The sequence below is a fragment of the Hippoglossus stenolepis genome, chromosome 16 (genome assembly GCF_022539355.2).
Source record: "Hippoglossus stenolepis isolate QCI-W04-F060 chromosome 16, HSTE1.2, whole genome shotgun sequence".
Lineage (NCBI taxonomy): Eukaryota > Metazoa > Chordata > Actinopteri > Pleuronectiformes > Pleuronectidae > Hippoglossus > Hippoglossus stenolepis.
Genome location: NC_061498.1, coordinates 5,901,615 through 5,920,493, shown reverse-complemented (window position 1 = coordinate 5,920,493; position 18,879 = coordinate 5,901,615). Strand labels below are relative to the sequence as shown.

General features: G+C 42.7%; 2 protein-coding genes across 3 annotated transcripts; one reads left to right on the top strand and one right to left on the bottom strand.

Moving 5' to 3' along the window:
• Positions 1 to 1,479: 1,479 nt before the first annotated feature.
• On the bottom strand, positions 1,480 to 12,828 carry LOC118122853 (trichohyalin). Of its 2 annotated transcripts, XM_035179748.2 has the most exons (18): positions 12,679 to 12,828; positions 11,955 to 12,015; positions 10,464 to 10,806; positions 10,111 to 10,213; positions 9,877 to 9,982; positions 9,472 to 9,584; positions 9,111 to 9,382; positions 8,813 to 8,886; positions 8,490 to 8,600; positions 5,568 to 8,405; positions 5,036 to 5,174; positions 4,675 to 4,780; positions 4,390 to 4,546; positions 4,185 to 4,277; positions 4,006 to 4,092; positions 3,613 to 3,757; positions 3,318 to 3,406; positions 1,480 to 3,064 (listed from the first exon to the last, which is right to left on the bottom strand). In XM_035179748.2, the coding sequence occupies exons 1-18, from the start codon at positions 12,696 to 12,698 to the stop codon at positions 3,014 to 3,016; spliced, it is 4,908 nt and encodes a 1,635-aa protein (XP_035035639.2). In that variant the 5' UTR covers positions 12,699 to 12,828; the 3' UTR covers positions 1,480 to 3,013. The 2 variants fall into 2 exon arrangements, with proteins under 2 accessions (XP_035035639.2, XP_035035636.2); XM_035179745.2 differs by lacking the exons at positions 11,955 to 12,015; positions 12,679 to 12,828 and having other exon boundaries at positions 10,464 to 11,764.
• A 1,311-nt stretch (positions 12,829 to 14,139) lies between these two features.
• natd1 lies at positions 14,140 to 17,932 on the top strand. Its single transcript, XM_035181425.2, has 3 exons — positions 14,140 to 14,344; positions 15,410 to 15,528; positions 16,224 to 17,932. Exons 1-3 carry the CDS (start codon positions 14,242 to 14,244, stop codon positions 16,338 to 16,340), a joined length of 339 nt encoding a protein of 112 aa, XP_035037316.1. The 5' UTR covers positions 14,140 to 14,241; the 3' UTR covers positions 16,341 to 17,932.
• The last annotated feature ends 947 nt before the right edge of the window (positions 17,933 to 18,879 follow it).

Here is an 18,879-nt window from a genome sequence, read left to right as displayed (position 1 = left end):
CCTTGTTACATTTAGGTTGTTACATTTTTTTCAACTTCTGTGGATAATATTAGTTTAAAATAACAACAGGAGAAAACAAAAAAATCCATTTTAGGAATAAAGCAGGAACCTCAAACAAAATGGTTGCAGGCCTGTAACACAGGAAACACAGAAGTGATCAAGGGAGATGGAGAACAAACATAAAAGTTTAGAGATAGACTGTTGGCAGTCAACACCGATAAAAATCAGCCTGTGAGTGGGGAAGAGAGGCGTCGTGCACCCACCCAGCACAACGAAATATAAAATACTGCGCGTGCACAACACACAGGGTTTTCTTTTTTGTTGTTGTTTGGGAGCTGTTCCAATCGCCCTGCTCCAGTTAGGGAATATGCTCCAGAGCAGCCTAATCAACATCCTGCATGTCTCATGATAATTAAGTGCTCGCACCACGTGGGATAACACAGGGAGGCCGTGTTAGCTCCACACAGAAAGGACTGGAGGTTGGATTCAGGTCTGACAGAGTCACACAAACTGTGTTCCCCATCGTCATCCAGATAAAAAGTGAAACACGGTCTGATCCTTGTGAAAAAGCTTTTCAGTTTTTAACACATCTGTTTTCCGCGGTGGCAGAAGTGTTATCGGTTTTATCACCGTTTGACTATTTTCCCCACTAAGTGGTATTATCAACTTCATATGTATTTTTGCACACGCTGTCCCTGTTGCTGACACATTTTGTTACTCACAGCTCATACAAGAGGTGACTGTGTTAAAGTGCTTCCAATCATCTTCATCATCTTCATCCCCCTCCGGTGCAGCGGCTGGTGTTGCCTGATTGACGTTGGTGCCAAATTTATATTTGTCTCAGGTGAACGATGAAGGATTCATCCATCGTCATGGAAACGCTGACAGATTTTGAGTTTGATGCAAACAAGTTGCATGTAGGTCACACGCCTCTGGACCTGGTTTTGTAACAGCGTGATCCAAATCAAGCTGATAAAAAAAAAACAGAAATAGAAGCTGTTTGCGGCAGCAGCTCCTGGCCGGTCACCGTGACGTGAAAACACAAACACACACTTGTGTCATGTGTGAGATGAGGATGAATCAGAGCTGTGGTTGTGTCAGGCCCCGGTGCAAACTGAAACCTGAAGTGTATCTGAGGCAGACTGTGCTCGCCGATCAGAGCGGCTCCACCGCTGGCTGCTGTAATTGATCTTTGCATGACTAAATGGGCCACTTATTTTTACAGCCCGAGCAGGTGCACCTGTGTGCTGGTGTTTTCACATCGTCCATGGATCAGTCATGAGCATTTGTGGGGCAGCTCAACTCGGAGCGAACCTTGCAGGTGCACACAACCAACACACACACACACACACACACACACACACACACACACACACACACACACACACACACACACACACACACACACACACACACACACACACACACACACACACTTACACTACATCACACACAGAGAAATACAGAAACAAACCCAAATCACTCTCAGTAATCTGTTTAATAGAAAAGTATCAAGACATAATTTAAAAATATCCAGGAGAACCAGACCTGGAGAGTTTATTAACATGTTGATAAAATTGGTTTCACCCATATTTCACTTAAAGTCAACCAAGTTAACTCAGTGTGTGTATCCACTGTTTCATCCCGTTTCATAGCATCAAGTAAATATTTAAAACCAAACTTAACTGAGGAATAAACACATTAAAGGGATAAGAACTACTTAATATGACAGAAAGCATCTATGAGAAAAATGTGGCCCATCTGCGAACATGGAGGAGATGGGGTTTATGACCTGTATTATAACCAGCCACTTTGGGGAGCAGTCATGTCATGTCCATCTTTAAATAGAGTCTGTGGATTCAACAGTATGAAATTTGTTGTTTACAGACAGAGGAGAGTGATGGAAAACCCACCTGAAGAACTGATGTTTGTTCTGTTTCAACCGTCACTGGGAGCCAGTAAAACCTGGAAGGTGCAGAATTAGATCCATGATGAAAAACTATGAGGAATCAGCTCTGCTCTTTCAAAGTGTCGGCTCATGACAACACTCCACAAGAGTTTCACACACTGTCGTCACAGGAAAGGAGAGATGAGTGTTGGGGTTTAATGAGGTGCAATATTCCTCCTCAGGAATGTGACTCTGCAGCTCCAAGGACACCGGGAGCTTATATTTATAATTTACACAGATCTGTGGAGGATAACTACACATATTACACGTCAGGGGTCGTCTGAGGTAAACTGGGTGAACAGTGTATTCAGAAAAGACAGAGGCGACGGTAAATGATAAGACGTCTCTGGCTCTTCCTCCGTACGACAGGTGGGATAACGTTGGAGACCAGGCTGAAGTGTAAACAATGTGTGTGAGAGCAGAAATCTGTGTTTTACTGTTCCTGTCTCTTCAATTGTAAGGAACATGACCATAATAACTTTAATAACTGTGACCGCAAATAACATTTATTTACTTCATATACTCACAGGTATTGTTAGAGGGCAGCAGGGAAGCAGAGTTTGGTTGTTCTCTGTGTTTACATAAATGCATCATTTCAAAATACAAAATCTACATGACTAATATTTTTAATTTACTGATTATATGGAATAGTAAACATTCTAAAATGTTTTGTCCTTAACCGAAGAACAGATTTGAAAGTTGGAGAAGTAAAAAGAGAGTAAATGTTGCATCACGCTACATCTAGTGGTGAAAAGTGTTAATAACAGCTTTTATGCAACTGGTGCAACACTGATGAGTTTTCCTGTGATGACAAACACAGACCTCAGATCTTTACCATCCTCTAGTGGTAGTCGGATGCTTGGTTTTTCTTTTCTTTTTTCCCAGCATGAAGCACAAACAGATTTTTTATCCAATAAAAAACATTATGCAACACATTTTTGTGTAACAACAAAAGTTACACACACATTACAGATATATACATATATATATGGACTCTCTCTGAACTGCACTCGACAAACAGCCGTCTTCCTGTGATGTGCAGGTTCCAACGTCTTCGGATCAGAATCACTCAAACAGCTTCATTCTTTCTTGGACAGAGAGGCCGTCTTTCAAACTCTGCACGACAAACACACATTCAAATGAATAAGAGACAAAAACGTTATTCATAGTGACACACTTTACTGTTGGGTAAGGGTTTGAAAATGGTTCATATGAGAGAAACATTCTGCACTTTTACTTAAAACATCCTCTTAAACTCTGCATTCTTTGTGTGCTGGATAACAATTGCTTTCTGATGCATTCACATGCTTGTTTGCTTTATAATCTACATTCTACTAAACATTTAACCCAACTTAAAAACAAGGTTTACCTTCGATCTCGCTCTGATCTGACGTGTGAGCGATGACTTCTCAGTTTTCTTCTTAAAAGCAGCGTTACTTGGGTTCGGCGTGGAGTCCTCTGAGAAAGAGTGCAACATCAGAGAGGGATGGTATTAATGGAATGAATGGATATTATCGGATTCCCTGTTTAGCCAGGGGTCTTTCTGTGTGGGGTTTGCATGTTCTGTTCCCCAACAATTCAAACTATTGAAACAGGCACCATTATTCTCGAACCAACTAAAGACACGTTAAACTCTTGATTGTGTGTGTGACTGTAAATCTCACTGAGGCTCTTTCCCGATGTGTCTCTGTTTGCAAACCAAGGTCCCAACTTGAAATGTTCAGCGTTGTGTTTGTTGACGTCATGATGCTGTTCGTCCTGGCTGTTCGTGTAGAGCGTCTTCAGCTTGTTCTGGGCATAGATTTTGTCCTGTCAATGTAAAATCACAGTTACAGAGTTAAATCGCTGCTCTTGTCATGTAAATAATAAATATATGAACAGACAGAAACAATTTGATATGTTTTTTTAAGTTTGCAATTGCATCTGTTACAGTCTGTTTGTCTGTCTGTCTGTCTGTCTGTCTGTCTGTCTGTCTGCCTGTCTATCTGTCTGTCTGTCTGTCAGAGGATTTTCTCTAATCGGATCTTGTGATCCCGGAGGTTCAGAGACTTCAGTACCATTCGAGCGAGCTTCAACTCCTCCTTGAGTGAACAAGCTTCCTGTCGGAGGAACTGCATCTCTGCCTCCCTCGCCCGCAGAATCACCTGTGGTGTGATGAGTCAACACAGCGTCAATATTCAGGTTCTTGGCAGAAAGTTTTAGGAGGGAGACTTTGAGGAGACTTCATGATGCTCACCTCCATCTCATAGAAGTCAGTGGTCTGTGCCACCACATGTGAATGTTTCCCATTCATCGAGAACTGTAGCTGCGACATTGCATCCATCTCTCTCTTGAAGGATCACACACACACACAAATACAACGTTTACACAACATCAACATAAGTCAATAGGATTTCATAATATCCAGCTACAGGACCCGTGTAAGAAGAAACGGTTTGTACCTGCTTCTTTATCAGCTCCTGCCTTTCTTGTTGGTGCTGCATCAAGCATTTCCTCTCGCTCTGCAGCTCTTGGCTCAGCTGAGAGTATTCCAGGCATTTCTGCGTGTGCTGAACTGACAACACCTCCAGCTCCTTGTGCAGCAACTGGATCTCCTTCCTGCAGAGGGGAGATGATGTTGTACAGTAAAATACAAAGCAGCGTCCCTGGAACAAATGCTGTAGTGATAGAGTAAAACACTCTTTGCTCTTCAAGAGTAAAACTGACGTGATGGGATCAGTACTCACTCGTATTCAATATGCAGTTGTCCGATGTCAGCACTTTGCCTGATGTGCTGAGACTGTCTGCTTTTCTCCAGCTCCTGTTTATGGGCTCTCCTCATCGCTACAATTGCTGGGAAGAAAAAGTGATAAGATATAAAATGCCTGACTCCAACACTTACTTTCGACTTTTCATGATGGACAAAGCTTCTTGTGAACCAGTTCTTACACCGAATAAATGTTCCAATGATCTGCTCCCATGTGTCCGTGATAAAACTACAGTGATAAAACTACAGCTCTGTCAAACTTAGCAAAGTAATGCATGGAGTCCCTTGAATGGCCTAGAGTGCTTTTACTTTGGCATTTCAGCCCTGACTACTTCATCTACCTGCCATGGTGGCAGCCGTCTCTTCCTGCAGCAGCTGGTCTTTCTCCTGCAGAAGTGCCGCCACCTCCATCTGATGCTGCTGCTGCAGATCTACGAACAGCTTCCTGTGCATTTCCTCCGCAGCAGTGACGCCGTGATCCTACGTTGAAATCCAGAAATTAGACCTCTATTTATATACATCAAGTCAATCCTGTTTTATTCATGAAATCATCACAGATCACAGGTTTACCTTAATTTGTACAGTAAACAACTCTTTGCACAGCTTTTATATACATCAATGTAAGTTAGAGGAGATTTGTATACACTGTTATATAGTTATTGTATGTGCTAGTTAATGCTTTTGGTCACACAAACAAATACATATCAATAACCTTAAATTATAGATTTAGTCATTTTACATTTATTCACTTATAAAGACAAACAAACATGTGATCACACTACAATGTTCACAGTGTAAAAGCTTTAAAAAGCTTAAACTGAGAGATTCTAATAAGACTTCAATAGTTTGATAAATAAATAAAGTCTTTGTTACCTGAGGATGGACAAGGGCCTCTCTCGCTGCCAGAGCATCACAGTTACTTTCATTGAAAACAGGCGCCTCAGTGCAGTTTCTCTGTTTCTCTTTGGTATAGTATCCATGCAAGTGTTTCATCTCCTCCTCGTGGATCTGTTGAAGTTCTCTTATCTTCTCTCGAAAACTGCTTTCCAGTTTTTGCATCCGCTCCTCGTGATAATCTTCGATTCTCTGTATGTCTTCCAGGAGTCTCTGGTTCCCAGTCTCTACGGATATGATCTTTTGCTCAGCACGCTCCAGTTCCTCCCTGAGCACGCTGTTGTCCTCCTGAAGCAGGCACAAGGTGTGATTTAACGCCTCCTCCTGCTCATCCATCGCCGTGGTGTCTTGCTCTTTGCACAGAGCCTGCAGTTTGTTCTGCTGCACCTCACTTTGCTGCAGCTCCTGCTCTAAATGCAAGTGCAGCCGGTCCGACAAATAAATCAGCTTTGCCTGCTCCTGCACCCAGTCCGTGTCTACGTCTGAACCATTTTCCCCACTGTAGTCCACACTGCCCTCACTGACGGGTCCGTCTGAGATCTCCTGGCAGAGCTGCTTTAAGAATCTGGCTCTTCTTTGCAGCCGGGATGTAAGTCTCCCTAACCACTCTGGTTCCTTCTCCACCTTTTTGTCATCAGACTGTTTTTTTTCGGCTGGTTCTGTAGCCTCCTCTAAACCTCTGCCCTCCACCTTCACTTGCTGCTCATACGTTGCCAGCTCTGGAGGGCTGGTGTCTGCCAGACCCGTCTTTTCACACTCCGCTTGTTGACTCTCGTAGCGCTGCTGAAATTTCAAGGCAGCGCAAATGAGCTCAGCTTCGGCGCAGCCTCTACCAATCACACTTTCCAAATGCTCTTCACCGTCATATCCCTTTTTCCTAGACTGAGTTATTTTTTCTCTTCTTAGGGCTAATATTTGGGAGATGATGCTTTTGTACTTGTGTGCCACATTCCCCTCATCGTCTCTCACTGCTAAGGATATTTGGCCGATGCCACGTTGACTCTGAAGGACAGACAGCATTTTTCCTATGACAAATATTTCCCTCAATAAGCACTTCCTAACACTTGTCATGCCATTCTCCGTTGGAAATGTATCAGTGAGTTTACTTTTAGCACTAAGGCCACTAAAATCTCCAGCCACTGTCTCATCGTGGAGGATTTTGTCCTCTCCTTTGCTGGCATTGTGTGACTCGTGCTGATGTTTCTCTGCGTCTCTCTCTCCTTGCTGAAGGCAGGCTGCAGCGGCGGCCAGCTGCTTCTCAAACTGTGCAGCGTTAATCGGGGGGGCTTGGAGCCTGTCCCTGCAGGCTAGCACGATGTTCAGGGAGAGCTGAAACCTGCCGACCAGCACCCTGCAGCGGTTCTCGGACTCCTGGGCGAAGCGCTGACTCTGCCTGGCCTGGCTGTGGAGCAGCAGACTGAGGTGCTGGGCCGTGGCTCGGCTCTGGGTGAGCTGGGAGTACAGGTGTGGGTCCTGGCAGCTGAGGTGACCATGGTGTTCCTCCAGGCTTTGTGTGATGTCCTTAAGCTTCTCCTCTGTCACATACAGCTTCCTCTCCAGTAACTGGATCACAGACATAAACCTGTCTGGGTCATCTCCCGCCGTGACGATGTGCTGGTACGACGGGTCGATGGAGCGAGACCTGTTTCTGGCACGTTTATCAGAGCGGTTGCCGTGGACCTGAACAACATCTGTGGTGTTTGAGCTGTCGGAGAGCTCGTCACTCTCTGCTCCATCTTCTCTTCTAGCATTGAGAGGATCAGTCACCTGCTTTTCTCTCTCACTTGAGTTGGAAACTTTCAACACTTCATTCAGCTTCACCTCTGTCTCCTCCAAGCTGTTTCCCAGGACTTCCATCTTTAGCAGAACTTCAGTCAGCTCTTGCTCCTTCCCGTCGAGGAGTCTCTCGTATCCTTCTCGCATGTCCTGCGTTTCAGACTCCCTTTGCTCCGCCTTCCCCAAAGCCAGCTGCAGTTCCTCGCAAACTCTTTCATACGAGTGCTCAAGATTGTAGTACTGGGTCTCATCTGTTTTCAAGCGGCTCTGCAGCCTGCTCACCTCTCCTTCCGCCTCAGATAACTGGTTCTGCAGCTCCTGACAGTGGTGGCCGAGCTGCTCTCTTTCCTCTTGTAGTTTATGTACAGCAGATACCGTACATGTAAGCTCCTCTTGGAGCTGCTGCTGAGCCACCTCAATTTCTGTGGTCCAGGCCTGAGTCTTGCTCAGGCTCTGCTCCTGAGCCCTGTCCAGCATCTCCTGAAGGTCCTGTGAGTGTTGCTGGGCCTGCTCCAGACTGGCAGCCAAGCTCCTCCGTTCTCTGTCCTGACTTGCTTGAAGGAGCATGAGGTGCTTCTGCAGACGAGCCTCTTTGTCAGCCTGTGCTTCCTCGTTGGCACAAAGTTGGGTTTCCACCTCTTGGAGATGTTTCTGCAAGCGATCGGCCTCCTGCTGGCGATCGTAATGACCCTGCAACTCCTGCTGCAGCTGTGTCAGCCGGGACTCGGCCTCCTTCTTCTGCTCCTCGCTGACACTCAGCTGGGACTTCAGGGAGGACACATGATTCTCCCACTCCTTCTCCTGCTCAAGAAAGCAACGTCGATCTTGCTCCAGATGAGCTTGTGCAAGAGCTGTGGCGTCGCCTGTGACCAGTAACTGAGCCTGTTGAGCCAAGAGATCTACTCTTCGCTGTAGCTCGGCTTCTCTGGCCTCCTCGTAACTCCTCTTCTGCGTCTCCAGCTCGACGCGGAGGTCGTGGTTTAACTTCTGCAGTCGCTGTAAAGTCAAAGCTTGTTCCGAAGAGTTTGAAAGAAGATCATTCTAGAGGACGACAGAGAGATTTAAGTAGGACAAACTGTTCTTTACATGCTGAATTTAATATTTATATTTCACAGTGTCTTCTACCTGTGGAAGATCCGATTCTCTTGAATGTGTCTCTCGCTCATGTTTCAGTTCATCCTGCAGATTCCTGTTTAACTGCTGGAGTCGAGACAGTTCCTTCTGTGTTTGCTCCAGCTGTGGTATAACGGCAACAAACTGTCACTCGTAACATGGAATCATGTCTCTCATTTTAAATTTCCTAAACACGTTTGTTTTCTTCTGATTCTTAGACGGTTCTAGCTGCTTGTTATTTCCTGCATGTGACACCATATTCACACAACAACAACAAAGGTTTTTAATTTATGGTGGAATTTGAATGGACAAGATCAATGCACATGGAGTCTCACCTCTTTGACCAGCTGCACAGTTTGCTGCTGCTGCTCACACCGGGTTTCCTCCTCTTTTATTGAGACACCTACGTCTGTGAAAACCAGGACAACAGAAGAACCATTCACACAAAGCAAAAAGATTTTAATCCTCACCGACTGAATGTAACGTATAATGATAAAAATAATAATTTCCCTCGATTGGCCTATAATTACATTCTAAACACTGTAATAAAAACAGCGGGGATCAATTTTCCATTGGGACGTTTCATTTAAAAGTAATAACTGAAGAAATGACTATTTATCTCAGTTCACTCACCAGTTTGTGGCGGACACGGATCAGAGGGAGCACCGTGGTCGTCCTCCACCTGAGGACTCACAGGAGGTGGAGCTGAGTTACTACCACTGCAGCTCTGCTCCTTCTCCGGCTGCAGCTCCTTCTCCTGTTCTCTCTGCTGCTGATGTGAATCCTCTGCCTTGTCACTGGCTTCTTGCCAACAGCTATCTGGGTTTTCAGATTCACACACAGCCTCAGCCGACTCTGAGTCCGGTTGATGTGATCTTTGTTGGGTTTTCTGCCCTGAGAGGGAGCTGTGAGCACGAGGAAAGAAACGTCTTCACAAGGGGAGATGCTTAAAGTCCCAAAGATTTGATACCAGCTGTGCAACAACTCCAGTTACCTTGGGACATCAGCTGTTACACTGGGCCTCACGTTCTTCAACACAGCTTGGACCCAGTTGCGTCTCATCCCAGAGGTCATTGCACAGAGCGCGGCAGACACTCCATCTTTGGTCTGTGGGGAAAAAGATTAAATGTTTGTTTAAAAAGCTTTTTATATTTGTATCTAAGATCCTGACATATATATCTGCTTCATGTAAACTGCTCCATGACCTTAATTTACCCTCAGTAATGGAAAATGCTTTCCACCTCTCTTTCATCAAATATCTAAATAAAAGGCCAGTGACGTATTGACGGGCCAACATATAGACTTTAGACAAAAGCAGAAAAGGTCCGAGATGTCCTCCTGATGTCTGTAGCATCTGTGCAACATCAGTTATTAATATAAAAACTCAACCTTTAAGTACCTGTTTCTTTACTGTGTTGCAGTGATGATAATATGCAGCGGTAGAGACTGAAGAGGAGGAGGACATCTTCTCCTCATCATCACCATGACACTGGTCTTCGTAATCCCTTTATGACAAAACCATAAACAGTAGAAGACAAACCCAGTTTTTAATGACTGAGCGTTATAACTATTTGTAATTCAGTTGGATTAAAGCATTTATGCAGAACAACATTAGATGAAAAGTCCAACAAACCTGATTTGCTCCTCAGAGGTCGACAGCCGGCCAGAGTTCAGGAATTTCTCTCCTGAATTTTGTCCTTTATTATCTTGTGAGTTTGGAGGTGCATGGTCTGAATCTGTTCAGAGGCGACAGTAGAGAAACAGATTTATATGAAACTGTTTGATGAGATTTATCATCATTTGCTTTCAAATCTTTAAAGTCCTTTTTTAAAAATCGTGGTGCAGAGTAAGAAAACCCCCCACAAATAGCATAATAAAAATGAGCCAACACATTTAGATTTTCAGAAACATATAAGATTCATGGCTCAAAAATAATTTAAGTTAGCTTTATGAGATATAATCATAATGACACATGAGTGAATCCACCTCGTCTGGAGGATCTTTCGTCGAGTCTGCTGAGAGAGCGGCTGCTCCTCATGAACGGAGCGGTCTTGAACGAGGGCGTGTGGAGGGACGAGAAGCTCCGGCTGCTGCAGAGGCGGAGAGCAGGTCTTCCTGGCTGAGGTGCCGGTCCGGTACCCGGGTGGCCAACGCTGCCATGGTGACCGAGGCTGCCTCTTTTCAAACTGCCTCCAACTTTACCGACGCCCGCCGTGAAGTCGCTGCCTCTGCTGCTTTGGCTGTTGCTCCTGCCACAGCCGACACTGGGTTTAGACACACTGCTGCCGGCCTGTTTACCACCACCAGATGCCGGCACTGTGAGTCGGTCCTTCGGGAGACAGAGAGGATGTGAGCGACAGCAGACACTTAACAACGACAGGGAATAAGACAGTAGAAAGCTCCATCTGCGTCTCAGGTATGGGGATGAAAAAATAAAGATGTCAAACATCACACCTCCTGCTCACCCCCATCCCAGCTTGGACTCTTTAACACAAACAATCCAATCACCACTGGAGAGAACCCTGTAATCCTCGCAAGAGCTCTTAATTTGCTTAAGTACCATCTGACCGACACTGTGATCGAGGACACACACACATTAAACTTAATCACACTTGAGCATCAGGGGAGTCATCAGACATACACAGTCTATTCTAGTCTATTCCAGTCTGAGCAGGCGCAACCTCTCCGACTGCAGAGGCAATCAATCTGTGGCCGGAGCCGTGACGCAGAAATCAATTGGAGGAGGGTGGAAGAGTCCTGACTCAGTGACTTGGGCAGGATTTAACTGCACACATTTGATTTTCAGTCATCAATGGTAACATATATCAGACTGAATGCAAGCAAAACATCCCCCGACTCTGAGGAAGTTGCATCCACGTTAAATCAACAATTCAGGACATTGCAAACGAAGCCTAATAATGTTGAACATGTTCTTACGCACAGTTTATTTTAAATATAATGCTGGAGGAAACTGTTAAAAATGTGAGATGCTGTACTTCAGACTAAAACCTGACAAATGAAAATAAAACAACCCTATCCCTAACCTTTATTTCTGAGTGTATTTGTTGTGGTAATGCCGAAAGTTATTTTGTGAATCTTATTTTGGGATCAGATCCAGTGATTGAAGAGTCAATTTTTGCAACATAAAAATGCTGTATTTCATAAACGGAGTCGGATAGGACCTCGTAAATGCAAATCTTTATTTTGTATGTCTCAGTTTTATTATGAAAGATTTTTGTTTTAATCATGCTGACATGGTGGCTCATGCTAGAAACTTCAACACCCTTTTAATCTTTTGTTCAGATGTGGGAAATTAGATAATAATCAAGACAAATATAATAAAACGGAAGACTTTCTCATTTCAAGAATGTTTTCAAATCAATGTAATAAATAAGTCAGACTTTTTTAAAGTCAAAAGCATTTTAAATAACCTGAGAAGCATGTCTGTCTGAATTTCCTCCCGAGTTTGGTTCTTACCTTTCCTCCTTTCTTCTGTGCAGGTGTGTTGGTCCTGGAGTTCCCCACGAGCTCCGGCCACCTGTTATTGATAAGACTGAGGCAGCTCAGCACAAATCACGTTTTCATGGAAGTTAATTAAATTGATGGAAAACATTTGTAACATCTCTGTAGTAGCACGTTTATTTATGTGCACTTCAAAACAGCAACATTTTCACTGCATTAAGCTTCTTACAGGGAACATGAGATTTAGCCTACTTTGGATAAAGTGCTAAATTTCTGTTCTCCTGTTAACGAGCCTAAATCAGCACAAAAAAACAAGCAACACAAAATCAATGGTGCTCAAATGAAATGCTTTTCTCTGGTTTAGTTGGTTACGACACTGGTAAAGGTTTGATTACTTTGTTAAACCAATAAAATCATGGATGGTGTCAGGAAATGTTTCCTACTTATGTGAGGACATTTCACATTTCACTTCTCTTTGACACCAAGAGTAAATATCATAAGCACACATCAAACTGTTAGTTGTCGATAAAGAAGTAGACAAATGTTATACATGTTGTACATAAACACAATATGTAACCTGTAATTATGGCTTTGAAATTCACAGAAATAATCTCCTTTTTAATTTTTCAATGAGCCAACAAATTGAAGCACTGCCCTACTGTGTACATCTATCTGTCTAATAGCTAAACTAAATCAGTTACCTGTTACATTTAGGGAATAACCTGATAACTGGACTCACCTTGGCGACTTGGACATCATCTTTAACAGTAATGAGAGAAGACTAAATGAGACCACTGAGGAAATAGTGCAAATTGAACTATCTGTCTGCAGAAACGATTGTGCTCCTTCTCAGTCTGGAAAAAACCTGCATATCACAAGCACGTCTATACAAAAGTGTCCAAAAGAAACACAGACAGAAGTAATCCAACAGAGTTGACTAATTTAGTAATTGAGTTTTGTGGGATTAGGGCGACAGCTTAACAGGATTACTACACAGTCGTTTCAGTGAACTCGACGTACCTGTCTATAATTCTCCAAATGTATATAAAGTTTATATCAAGATGTTATATTTAATTGACATCAGCACCATGCAAACAGGTCGCAGTTAGCACATGAACTAATGTGAGTCTGAGAGGAGTCTGACCACTGAAGACACACAGCTGCCACCATGGATCTGGGAGCTGTGACCTGACCTGACCCATCAGAATCTATGTCTGTTCATATACTGGGAAAAACAACTGTACAATGTGAGTTCAGAGTGAGAAAGATCATATTCTTCAATCTCTAATAACCACATCATGCAATTAGAGCGGAAATGTCGTAACTAGTTTTATTTTATTGTATATATGTGGCCCGGACAAAACACGTAAAGCAGTAGACTTTTTTATCAGGGGTATACTTTCTTGATCGTATTTACTATAATCGACTTTATTGATCCCACGCTGGTGAAATTCACTTGTTACAGCAGCAGATAGTCAAAACAAGGTAGACAAGAGAACATGTGAACGTATAAAATAAAAAATAAAAAAAGGTGATAAAAATCAAATAGAAACAGAAAAGACACTAAAGAGAAATATGTACATAATATATACATTTCACTTCAGATGGTTATGGGTTGTGAAAAGTGCTTTTACTATCATCTTGTTCAGTGGCACACAGCGGCGATGGCTGAGGGGTAGAGCGGTCCACCCCCAACCAGAAGGTCAGTGGCTCGAATCCCTAAGTGTCCTTGGGCAAGATGCTGAACCCGGAATGGCCCCTCATTGATGTTGAAGGCACTAATTGGAAGTCGCTTTTGATAAATGCGTCAGCTAAATGACATGTAATGTAATGTAAAAGATGATTGCGTGAGGATGTAGAGAGTTAGTATAAAATGGTGTGTGTGTGTGTGTGTAACTTATATTATAGATGACTAACTAATATTAGATATGACTAACTTATATTATAAATGACTACTGACTAACCAACTTATATATTAAATGATTAAGTAATACTATCGATGACTAATTAATATTACAAATGATTAACTAATATCATAGAAGACTAACTAATGTTATAGATGACTAACTATTACCAGAGATTACCAATATTTTAAATTTATATCAACTAATATTATATTTATCTTGATCCCAACGTCTGCACAGTTAGAGTCTCTCCCCAGGGCGCTGATTGGCTGTGGGTCGTCATGTGACCTCACAGCTGATTTCCTGCGGAGTGTTTTGCTTTGACCCTTCATTATTTTTCAGTTTAGCCGTTTCTGCTCCGGAGCTCCGCGGCCTCCCGTGTCCTCCAGCCGGCCACCATGGCGCAGGCAGCCCCGGCCAACACGGCCCCCGACGCCGCGAACCCCCAGATGCAGGTGGAGCACGACAAAAAGCGTCGGCAGTTTGTAATCAGACTGAATGGTGAGTTCAGCATGTAAACATTAGCATGCTAGCAGGCTAACGCTAACCAGCCCCAGACGGCTGCTGGGGGGGGGTTCTCTGCTGCTACACGTCGCAGCCGTGGCCTCTTCTTTACCTTCCGGCGGCACTTTGGGGCATTAACGGGTTTATTGTTCCACACGGTTGAAGTGTCAACGTGTTTGATCAGATACCTTTTCCGGGTCAGGAGCTGAACGCAGGCCAGTGCTTCTCCTGACTTCTCCTCCAGCTGCTGGTTTCTCTGTGTGTCGCGGTGGAAACTGTCTCTCTTCTCCCTGACGTGGAGTCAAACACTCAGCCTTCAACAGCCTCCAGCCATAAAACCGTGGGATTGACGTGTGTGAAGTAAAGTAATTAAACTTCCAAGTGGAGCAACAGCCTCGTTCATCTCGTCCAACCTGTAGAAGTTTCAAAACACAGCTCGTCCACATTCCTGGGATAAAAACGCTGTGTATTGTTTAGTTCAGGCCGAACGAGGCCTGCGGCACTTCCTTAACTCTCTGGGATCCTTCTGTCCATGACAAGGCAAAGCACATCTGTGTGTTTTCCTTTTATAGAAATAAGTTTTTGCATTACAGATATGTTTCCAGCGAAATTAAGCCAACCCTTGTTCCCTGAATGAAGATCTCTATCTGTGGTCTGTCTTTCCACCCAGCTGCTACACAAGCGCTTGTCTGTCTGTACCTGGCCGGGCCAAGTGTTGTTTTCCACTGTGGTACACGGTATCAAACCAGCGATCCCTCTTGTTTTGAGGGGGCTGAATGATCGCTGATTGAAACCAGGGGGGCTGGGCGATAACGCCAAAGACGATATCAAGATAATAACATGTATAAAGCAGTCGCAATCTATTTTTATCCCAATAAACGTCAAATTTAATGGAAGCAGTGGGCTCTCACAAAGCTTTAATGCTCAGACTTTACAGTTAATCGACCATCAAATTCTGTAGCATGTGTATAGTAGGTATCATTGTGGTTGTCCGTTACATATTATCTAGTATCCACTAACAAGTTAACACAACCTGAGAGCTGTGACTTGTCTTTCCCTCAGGATCTCATGATCGGGCAGTTCTCCTGTATGAATATGTTGGGAAAAAGACGGTGGATTTGCAACACACTGAGGTTCCAGACGCTTACAGAGGGAGAGGAATCGCCAAGCACCTGGCCAAGGTAAAACTCATTAAGAAGCCGAAAGACCCTGTATATAATACTTTGACTATATAAGTTTTAGGCATGTCCACGTCCATGTTAATGTGGAAAACGGGTATTTTGTGTGTGGCTGAACCACAGCAGATAAAGATGGACGACATGTCTCCACTTCCTCCAACTAACTATAAATTAAGCTAAAATGTCCCTGATACAAACGCCTCCATCTTGTGCAGTTGGATCAAGAGTCTTCACAGTAGAGGGGGGTATAGAGATGCAGGCTCAACCAATCACGAGTCAGTATTTTTTATCATCAAACAATAACTACACTGGCAAAATCAGTGTGATAAGAACTACATAAAAATGACAGAAACCTTATTTGAGAAATATTTAATGTGTACTTTTACTTTTTAGTTTGGTCTATCCCCCATCCATTAACATGGAGGAGGACCTATATTTCAGCAAGCCACCAGGTGGAGATCTAAACACTTGTCCACATGAATCTAAATTTCACTAATGATTAGAACTTAATTATTTCAATTGAAAAAGTACCTACTTATGTTGATTATACCAGTCATGTCCATGCTTGCTGTATATCTGGCAAACATTCACAAGCCCACCTCACATAATTGAATTTTGAATATACAAAACAAAGTGTTCATGTGAAAAAGTGCCTGTCAGATCAATGTACATGTGGTTGTATGCTTGTGTGATGACAGGCAGCCATGGATTTTGTGGTAGAAGAGGACCTGAAAGCCCACCTGACCTGCTGGTACATTCAGAAATACGTCAAAGAGAATCCTCAGCCTCAGTACTTTGAACACATTTGTCAATGACCCCACGCAGCCGCGGCAGAGAAGGAGAAAGAGACTCCCAGGAGATGAACACGATGTGGTGGCAGCAGCAGCAGCATCTTTTGAAGATACAGGCTGATATACAATAAAGGACCTTCCAGGCACATTGAGTGAATCCAGAGACAGCGGATCACACGGGGAAGTCGTCTGTGAGCTGTACATTAAGTCTGCGGTAATGGCCATAACACGTTGGAGGCAGTTTAACCAGAAGCAGGAAGTGAATCATCTGGTCGTTACTTGTACACACGTGCAAACTAATCAACCAAAACCGAAGCCTGTTACCTCAGACAGAAACCTCCAGGTTGTCAAACCATCACTGACACTGAGCAAGCGTTGGGTTTATCAAGAGAACATGTGGAAAAAAAGACTGCAAATGTTCTGTCCTGCTTTGGACTCGCTGTTTGTGAACAGCTCTATGAAGATGGACCAACCCCGTGTCTTTCTCTGTGAGGACTCGGACGGAAGCAGCTTATGGCTTCACTGACGTCCAGATGATGACGACTTTTATAATTCAACTCCCTTTTGATATTCTTTGAGGTTGTTATTTTTTATTTCCGTTTGTGTTCCACTCTATAAACTTGTCTCTTAGGGGCTGAAATGCTAATGTAGTAGGTTTTGAATACTAAACACATCTTTTAAACATCAAGCTATTACAATTTCGTTTTCTATGTTACTGCAAAAAAGAGACATACATTTTGTCGGTAATGGGTAATTCAAAAATATATATAATTTGTATTTTGAAAACATTTATTTCTCAAATTTTCAATTTAGTTCCACTGTTACTCTGTCCACTTCCACTCTTACCAGTAACAGACACTTACTGTCCACATTGAAAAGTTAAAAGGTGCAAGAATTTGTAAACCAAAGAACACAATGTGAGGATGTCTAGCTCTGCAGGTACAACCATTTTCTCCATTGTAGGTGTTAAATGTCTCACACACACATGAGGAATTAGGTGTGAAGCTTGTCACTATGCAGCGCAGCACTTGAGAGTGTATTTGAATCAATATCTCTGCTGAAACCAGCATTTCACAAACAGCAGTGCTATATATTCAGGGCATTTACATTCTGTGGTGTGGTTGAGGCTTTCTGTGTTTTCTCGTCATTTGATCAGTTGCTGTTTTTTGATGATGAACAAGGCAACAATTTACTGACAAAATATGGTTTACTGTTATTTCCCTTCTCACGGCTCCTCTGGAGTCTTTTGCAGGCGACAATCTTAAGTGTTGAGGAGAAAAAATACCTCAGGTTACGCGACACACTGGCAGGACGTACATCAACGTGCGACGCAGACTATCTGCTTAAATAAGGAAAAACCTTCCCTTTGTAAAAGTTTTATTTTAGGTGGCACACACCTATTGGTTGGTTAAGGTATTCAAAACATTCTTTCATTTTGTAGTTTTGTTGATATTTGTGTGTTTTCTTGAAAGGAGTCAGATGCTGATGAAACAGTTTTTAGCGGATGGTTCTTTCAAATGAGCATGTGGTGGATGTACCAGTCCTTTATATTGTTTTGTGCTTGAGACTTTTCTTTTCTGTTACTGTTGTGTGTAAATAAATACATCTAATACTCACATTATTGTCAAAGTATGTGTGTGTATAACGAAACAGGATTCACATACAGCCATTGTTATGAGTATGACTTAGATATGTGTTTATGACAGTTTATGAACTGAGCTCTTTCATCGACTGAGTCAGATGAACACATTTCAATTTTAGCAAATGGATGCAAATGTATGTAAAACTTCCAACTACTACTTTTTGACTAGATGTATATTGTCTCCTTGATAAACTCATGCTCACATTCTGCAACAAACTGCATGAAATCAAGGAAACACTGGAAGTTTTAAACATTTGAAGTTACAGGTTAACTTTCAAACTCAATAACAGCACATACACTGTGTTGATCCAGTTCATGTGTAATTTGACCTTGTAACGCATCAGTGATGATCCAGCCTGTTGGTGAAGGTTTTTAAAGGGCCTTACTTTGTCACCACCTAGTGGCAGTATCGTGTATTGCATTTCACGCTGCAGTATTTTGATTTTTGTCTGATTGAGCTATGTTTGGTGATTTATGATTCAGTCAGGGAGACTATCTATCTATCTATCTATCTATCTATTCATGTATTCATCTATCCATCTATCTATCTATCCATCTATCCATCTATTCATCTATCCATCTATCTATCCATTTATTAATTTATTCATCTATTCATCTATCTATCCATCTATTTATCTATTTATCTATCTATCTATCCATTTATTCATCTATCTATCCATCTATCCATCCATCTATCTATTATTAATAAATCAATGATTTGATTAATCATTGACACACCAACACTGTCACTTTTCATCTTCTCTCTCACTCACACACACACACACACACACACACAGAGATACCTAGAAGTCTACACAACACACGTGCTATTACAAAACAACACATGTACGTTGTGTTACATACTGTACACATGATGCTGCCACTGACTCAGGAAATTAAAAATAATAATTTAATGTGGTT